This window comes from Takifugu flavidus, chromosome 4 (assembly GCF_003711565.1).
Source record: "Takifugu flavidus isolate HTHZ2018 chromosome 4, ASM371156v2, whole genome shotgun sequence".
NCBI classification, from domain to species: Eukaryota; Metazoa; Chordata; class Actinopteri; order Tetraodontiformes; family Tetraodontidae; genus Takifugu; species Takifugu flavidus.
Window position 1 is genome coordinate 3,512,593 of NC_079523.1, and position 7,586 is coordinate 3,520,178.

Sequence of the window (7,586 nt, forward strand, 5' to 3'; positions counted from 1 at the left end):
GGAAACTAGCCTGAGGTTTAAGCAAAGTTCACTCTCTCCCTGCAGATTCCACCTTTAACCGTGTCATCAGGCTCAAAATAAGCAGGAAGTGAAGAAGTAAGTCCAGCGGCAGCGTCGCAGGAAGTCATTCTGCAACAGCAGCACGCCACATAAAAGTGCTGACGCTCTTAAGATGGAGATGCTCCTCAAGGCAGCAGTTGCACAAGTCTTCCCCATGACCGTGGCGCAGTCGTGCCAGTCCAGATCAAACATCTCCATTGTGCACCAGCGTGCCACCGGTTGGAGCGCCGAGTTTGTTTGGAATGAATGGATTAAGGTTGAAGCTCGGGAACTTCTGCTCGTAAAGCCTGCGAAGAAGTAAATCTGTCAGAGCTGAAGTCAGAGGCTCCTCTGTTGTCTCGTGTGCATAAACAACACACAGCCGGCATCTGTCTGCCATAGAGCCCGGCCTCGCACAACTGTGAGGTCAGCTCAGTCTCAAGTACAAAAAAAAAGTGTATTATAATAATCAGCAGGGTAGGAGGAAGCTACCCGGAGCTGTGCACGGACAGATTGGGTGGATTCCCGATACCGTTTCCTGCTCCCGCGATTCCGGCCGGAGAACTTTGGTTTCAGCTTCAACCGAGGTGAAACTGCACGCTGAAATACACATTCCCACCAGAGCGCAGCTATATTAAAAGCAACCCCCCCCAGAGAGACGTGTGATTCAGCAGAGCCTGTGTGGCAAACTATTAACACACACAAACACACACACAGGAAACCGGCTAGACAGGGAGCCTACACAGGACATACGTCCAGCAACAAAACATCACTTTTTTTGACTGCCCTTCAAAGCCTTTGTGCATCGGCCGTGCGGGGGCCCCTTCCACCGTCGCATTCTGCCACTCCTGTCGTTTGTTTTGGAGCCGCTGTTTTGGTCACAAGGCGTAGAACTTTTTTCTTCTTTTTTTTTTTAGAAACGTATCAAAGCTACCACAAAAATATTAAAGACGCTGTTCATCTCATGAGCTTTTTAGCCTGCAGTGAAACCCTCCTGCGTCACAGCCGTCCCAAATAAGCCCGTCGTCCACACGCAGGCCCTGAGAGAACACCCACTACTGTGCGTCTCTTTTCCCTGTTATCAGGCAAAATCTGAAATTATACGGCGTCTTAATGGTTTTGGAAGTTCTCAGGTAAAACGCATCAAGCAGCATCGAGCCGCAGTCACAAGGACGACGGCTGTGAACAGACACGTCCTTGTGTCTGTGTCTCCAAAGCTCCGGAGGCTGATACTGGGCTTCAGCGGAGGACGCCGGCGCCCAAAACAAGCAGACGCAGCGAGACGGCACATGGGCGGGAGATGTTTAGCAACCCGCGCTCGCCGCGCCGCTGTCAAGAAATGTAGATTAAACATATGTAAACACACGCAGGCTTGGAAACGGCCAGACCCAAAGCTGTTGATCGAAGGGGGAGAAGCAAGACGAGAGGGTGAGACGCCCTCAAGGTGAAGTGAAAGTGCACGTGTCTGAACGGGAGCACATGTGGGGGCTCTGAAATGCTTGCATGACATTATCCTGTGACAGAATGTGGCTGCTAATGCAGTTTAAACATGAACACATGTAGCTACATGCATCTGAAGGGGGCGCGAGCGTGTGTGTGTGCGTGCGTGTGCATGTGTCTACATCCTCAGACAGTCAGATCTGAATGTAGGGTTTTAGGTCACGCCATTGCTGATGGAGCGCAGACATCCAGGAAATGGATGCAGGCCACACCGACTGCGTGTGTGTGCGTTTCCACCCCCCTCCGTGCCCTCCACCTGTGTCCTCACACGGCCAAGAGGGCACCGAGCTCGCCACATGGGAGCAATTAAACGCCGTCCTCTTATCTGTGGCCGATTTTAGCGGTGACCGCTACAACGTCACCGCCATGGCAGGAAGTTGTCCCCCTTCACTGTTTATTTGTGGGCTTCCCATTTCCTGTCAAATGCAAACACATTTGGTGGCACTCACAGGGCACGTAAATACACACAGATTACATACGGGGAGGCCGCCGCCGCCGCAGGTCACAGACTTGTAATTACACTTTAACTTTAATTATAGGGAGAAACTCGCTAATAAAGTTCGTTTTCCAGAGTTACGGCGAGGTCGGGCCTTCTTTTACCGTTATCGTCCTTCACCACGAAGGTGTGTTGACACAGATATTTGCTTCAAAGCCAGCAGCCCAAAGATAACGGCGCGCAGACGCGGTGCGTGCGGGTCACCTTTCACCGCGCAGGCTTTAATAAATGCGTCGAGTCGAGCTGCAGGATCCAGCTGCGGCTTCTCTTTTCACCTTTTTTTCTTTTCTTTTTTTTTTGCCAGCACCACCCACCCCACTTCCTGTTACAGTTACCGCTGTGAACAAGCACAAAGGAGATTCACTCAGCGGCCAAACTGACAAGTGAGTCTGAAACCTTCCCCCAGGGAAATGGAACCGGGGCTTTCTCGACCAACCCTGCCACCCACCCCCCCTCCGCGAAGGTCAGCCAGTGGGTTCCAAAACTCCCGTTGACTTTAAAGGGACCCTCAATGGAGAGCACTTAAAATTCACTCCCACTCTCTCTTTTTTGAATAATTGAGCAGCAAGTGGTGATCTAAGCAGAAAAGGAATTTAATTCTTTCCCATTTCTGCTAAAAGACCTGGCTTTGAGTTGACCATTCACCACTGAGAGTTAGCTCTGGGTTAAAGGCCAGACCACCAGCTATGCTCCTCCAGCTGCTAAATGAACACGGTTACACTTCAAATCATGCACAGGCAGCACATATCTGTCGAGTCAGCAGTTATCATTTGCATCCACAATCAACACTCTAGGAAAGCTACTGAGCAAAGCCAAACTGCTCATCTGCCTCAGCTTTTGTGTGCTATTCCATCCAACAAAGACGTTGAATGTCACAGCTCTGAAGGAAGGAGAGCACGTCTTTGTGCTCGATTCATCTGAGGAGCCTGCTCATGAAATGTGGACACACACACACACACACACTCACTCACTCACTGCAATCCTCAGCTTTCAAAAACTGCACATAAAGCAAACCCTGATAAGGTGGGACTGCAGGTACGTGCACGTTTGTATAAAAATACGGTCACTGGTTTGGACAGAAACGCCCATTTTTCTGCCTGTACCTGGTGCTGTCTGTCCTTGTCACGTCACGCTCGGTGCATCTAACAGATCAAACCTCCTGGAAACTTAAGCATCACATATGAGCAATCATACTGCGATCGCGTGGTGTGCTCTTATCTGCACCGCCCGTGCGTTATAAAACAAGGTGCAATACAGCCTGCACACACACACACATACACACCGATCCGGGCTACAGTGAGCACATACATGACCAGGAGTAATGGCTCGTTGGTGCGGAGGACCGGGCAGAAAATTGATCAGTGGGAGCCGCAGACACAATGTGGTCAGCGTGTTTCCAGCAGCGTTCTTACCTCAGCGCCACCTTCACGCAGCAGTCCCCCGGGTTCGCCATCGTCGCCTCCAAGGTGCACCGGCGGGATGCGAAATATTCTGCAGTGCGCGGAATTTGGCTGTTTGTTTGCGTAAACGGCGCGACGCCGCCGCGGCGCGGAGCGACCCGGGTCAGCGGTGAAGCAGCCGTCAAGACCTGCCGACGGCGAGCTGTCTCGTCGGGGCTCCTCCTGTCTTCCTGCCGTCCGCCGTCAGGCTCATTTCTGGCTCGCTTGTGTTCGTCACATCCCAGAAGTTGAGCCCGATTTCTTCTTGCAGTTTCTACCTCTCGGTGCCTACATCCTGTTCGGAGTGCGTGTGAGCGTCGCGCAGTAACAGCACCGCTACTCACACAGACGCGGTCACGTTGAATAGGCGCTGAGACCGGAGGAGGCGCTGCTGCGTTCACAACTATCGGAAAAAATGCCTTCGCTCTTAGAGTGGCCGCAGAAAAGACGCTGGCCTATAACTCACAACATGTTTTTACACACAAGGCGCTACAAAAATTGAATACAGAATTACCTTGCTTCTTACTTATGATACATGAATGTGATTCATAGCATATTAAAGACGGAAGTGACGTTTCAGTTGATTATTGTGAAATATAAGAGTAAGAAATGTAATAAAAGATGAGTTCAAGAGTATCACATTATAAATGCTTCACTGAGATTAAAAAAGTAGTAGTATAAATTTAATGTAGCATATCATCATTCAGCAGTCATTCTGTACATTTTTTTCAAAGAAAGGTCTGATTGAAATAACAACTGCACATGTTGTACCTGAAGGCAGCAGCTTTGCATTTGATTGACAGGTACTTCGGCACAGGACAGCCCTATCCCCGCCTTTATTATTTGCAGAAGACCAATCAAAGTGCTCCATAAACTTCTCTGCTCCGCCCAACAACACACCCACGCCGTTCAGTGAAAATTACAAACATATATAGTGGAGAGCTGAGCACACTGGGTTCCAGCAGCGACATTTGAGCTGTGTTAAAGAGCCATAAACAGAGAGAATCTGTTCTCAAGAGGGAGAGGTGGCCTCAGTGGCTCAAACACGTTGAGGTCAAAGGTCGAAAGCACACGCCAAGGTTTTTTCTGCTTTGTTCTGCTGTAAATCGGAAGCTGACGCTGACTTCCCTCTCATATTGAAAAAGACACTGCTGTTCCCTTTATGCTTTCAGTTATTTCGCTGACCTTATCAAGGTGTTTTATTTGAATAACTACACGGGAAGATCAACCAAATGGTAACAAAAAACTTCTCTATCTGAAGCATTCACTTTTACATAACGAAAACTGAAATAGCTGCATAACCTCTGTCTTTGCCAAAGAGCTTATGATCCTAACCGTGTGTGTGTGTGTGTGTGTGTGTGTGTGTGTGTGTGTTGTCCTAAGGTGGCTACGTTCCCGAGAGCCAGTGCTGGATTCCACACAAGATTAACATCTAGTTATGAGGATAATGCCACAATCCTCCTAGATCTGTTGGTACCGCCTGACACTACAAAACAACTGCAATGATGTAAATACACACACACAAACACACACAAGTGTTATTTTGAGTGTTGTGAACTTTTAAGACCACATATTATTACATTGTTAAATTGAACTGTAAGCAGGTTTTCTGATTTTCTGCTGCGGACCATTTGGGCCTTCACACATGTTCAGTGTAAAAACAACATTTTATAACCTTACTGTGCAATTTATAAGACCTTAAAGATGTTTATCTATACAGATTCCAAACTGCAATGTACTCTACATGAAAAAGCTGCTGCGTCAGAGGCATGCATGTACAGTAATTCCACTAAGTAGCACACAAACCACAAAAATGGGGAAACTTTAAATTTGACACTGCAAGTTTAAACACACACACAAACGTGTTTGTGAATGCGTCTTTGTGAAGACTTGACATAATCTATTCCCTACCTCTATCCCCCATAACCGAATGTCTAACACTAACCTTAAACCTGAGTATTAACCTTAAGGCTTCTGAAGGACCAGCCAGTATGTCCTCACTTCCCAAAAAATGTATTCTGGTCCTCACTACATTACGTGTACCAGAACACACACACACACACACCACACACACACACACACACACACACATTAAGGTCTCCTCACTTCTGTATTTCAGTCTTGCCTGACCAGAAAAATTTGATGATTCTTTCTATAGTCTATTTGTCTCTCTTCAGATTGAATATAACTTTATTGTCAGACTGACAGAAGTAAAATACACCCATTTTTAGCCATTCTTACGGCCAACGTGTTATATATTTAATGATTCCAGCACATCTTTATCATCAGGCCTATCGTAGCGGGGGGAAAGTAGAGGAATTGAGACGGGGGAGACGGAGGAGAAATCGGCACCCTAATGTATTCTTCCTCTTTCTTTTGATGTATCTCTAATCCCTCACACGCGTTTTCTATCTTTGGCTTTGAAGCTCCATAAAGTAATCCCTCATTCTTTACCGTGACAGAAATGTTGAAGTGGCCGCGATTGCGCAAACACACGGCTGATGACTCAGCGGCAGAAGCATCAACAAGCTGAAAAGTCATTCAGTTCAGTGAGGTGTTATCATAAATTCCTATATGACCCGGTCACCGATGCACAGGAGAACGTTTGTATTTGTTGGGGGTCAACAGTCATGCGCCCGAGCCATCGATCCAGCTCCTCTCCTCGGGGCACAGGCTGACCCACACTTTGTTCCGCTTCTGTTCAAGCACTGGTGCTTCCTGCTGAGTTGTGACCGGGCGTTGGTGGGGCTGGAGGAACACCAGAGGAAGGTCCAGGGTGGCAGCAGACGCCTCGGGGTGTTGAGAGAGGCAGCGAGGCTCACATTGTTTGGGTTACTGCTGCCTCTCAGGGCACCAGGCCAGCAGTTGCATCTGACATAAGCCCTTTGACCACCACGGGCATTTAAAGTGTTCATCTGTCACACAATCCCACTGAAACGAACCCCCCTTAAAGAAATTACTGGCAAAAAAAGCAAAACTAAAATGGTAGCAAAGCAGTTTGTGGGTGTTGGGGCAGCTTTTTCTCACAGGCTTTTAATCTCTCGGTCATGGGATCAAGGCCCATGTTTGGTATGACTTTGCTAAAACCCTCCCTAGATATTAGTCCACCGTATTTCTTCCATATACATTACCATACTGTAGTATGCCCCGCCCCCCAGAAGCACCACTCAATCACGGATCGTGCATTTTCGCTTTCAAATTGTGGAAGATTATAAAGCTCGAAAATCGGATGACTGTTCCCCGACAGAGAAGCCTGGCTAGCTCAGTTCGGTAGAGCATGAGACTCTTAATCTCAGGGTCGTGGGTTCAAGCCCCATGTCAGGTGTCACACAAAAACACATCTCAGATATTCCACCACTGCAGCTGCTTTATTGAAAATTGTCCAGATTTAAATGTCAATATAACTGATATGATATTTTAAGAAGCCACTAGATAGTATAATCTTATTTCTTTTGAGTCCTATGCTTAAGTCCCTTTTTTGCCAAAATAATGCCCGACTAACTCTCATTCTCAGGGTTGTGGGTTTGAGCCCCACATTGGGCGTTGCTGTTTTCAACAACACTCACTAGCTCTTAGGCTCCCAGAACTCTGGAAAATAAATGAGTTTGGAAATAAAGTGGATCTGTTTTGTACACTGCAGTGATTCTGTCTTTCCTTCAGCAGCAGCTGGAGCTTTACTGGAGGCTTTAAGGGCATTTCCACTGCAGCTGGATCTTCCCTCTATCAGCCGCAGCAGCCTGAAATGCTTCACAGACTCACAGTGACAGTGTCCTGCCAGAAGATTAGTATGAATTGATGTACGTAACCCCATAACCTAGCCTGGTATCGCTCCAAGGGGAAATCCTGTAGGTCACATCTTTATGGAACAGCATCTTTAGGACAGGAAGAGATGCTGAAGAGGCAGAAAAGCCTCTTTGTGCACTCACATGCTTTCAAAGTAAATAGACCTAGAGGCAACTGCCGTATACCCAGACCCATTCATGCATTGTACACAGCATGTATACATAGTTAGGAAGCGTGACCAGGCAGCAGCAAGTCCACATAACTGCTTTTAAATCCATTTTTATTTCATCTCTGCATGGGCTCCTTCAGCAAAATGGATTTTATTAATG

At 47.5% G+C, this 7,586-nt stretch overlaps 1 protein-coding gene and 1 non-coding gene across 11 annotated transcripts in view; one reads left to right on the forward strand and one right to left on the reverse strand.

Moving 5' to 3' along the window:
• The window catches only part of kif21b (kinesin family member 21B), a 36,154-nt gene extending 32,326 nt beyond the window's left edge, over nt 1-3,828 (reverse strand). For all 10 annotated transcript variants that reach the window (XM_057029861.1, XM_057029860.1, XM_057029855.1 and 7 more), the window contains exon 1: nt 3,448-3,828. In XM_057029861.1, the coding sequence (XP_056885841.1) occupies nt 3,448-3,488 (41 nt within the window). In that variant the 5' untranslated portion in view covers nt 3,489-3,828. The remainder of the gene's footprint in view (nt 1-3,447) is intronic.
• Nucleotides 3,829-6,725: 2,897 nt separating this feature from the next.
• Nucleotides 6,726-6,799, forward strand: trnak-cuu (transfer RNA lysine (anticodon CUU)). The gene has a single exon. It is a non-coding gene; the product is annotated as a tRNA-Lys (tRNA).
• Nucleotides 6,800-7,586: the final 787 nt, after the last annotated feature.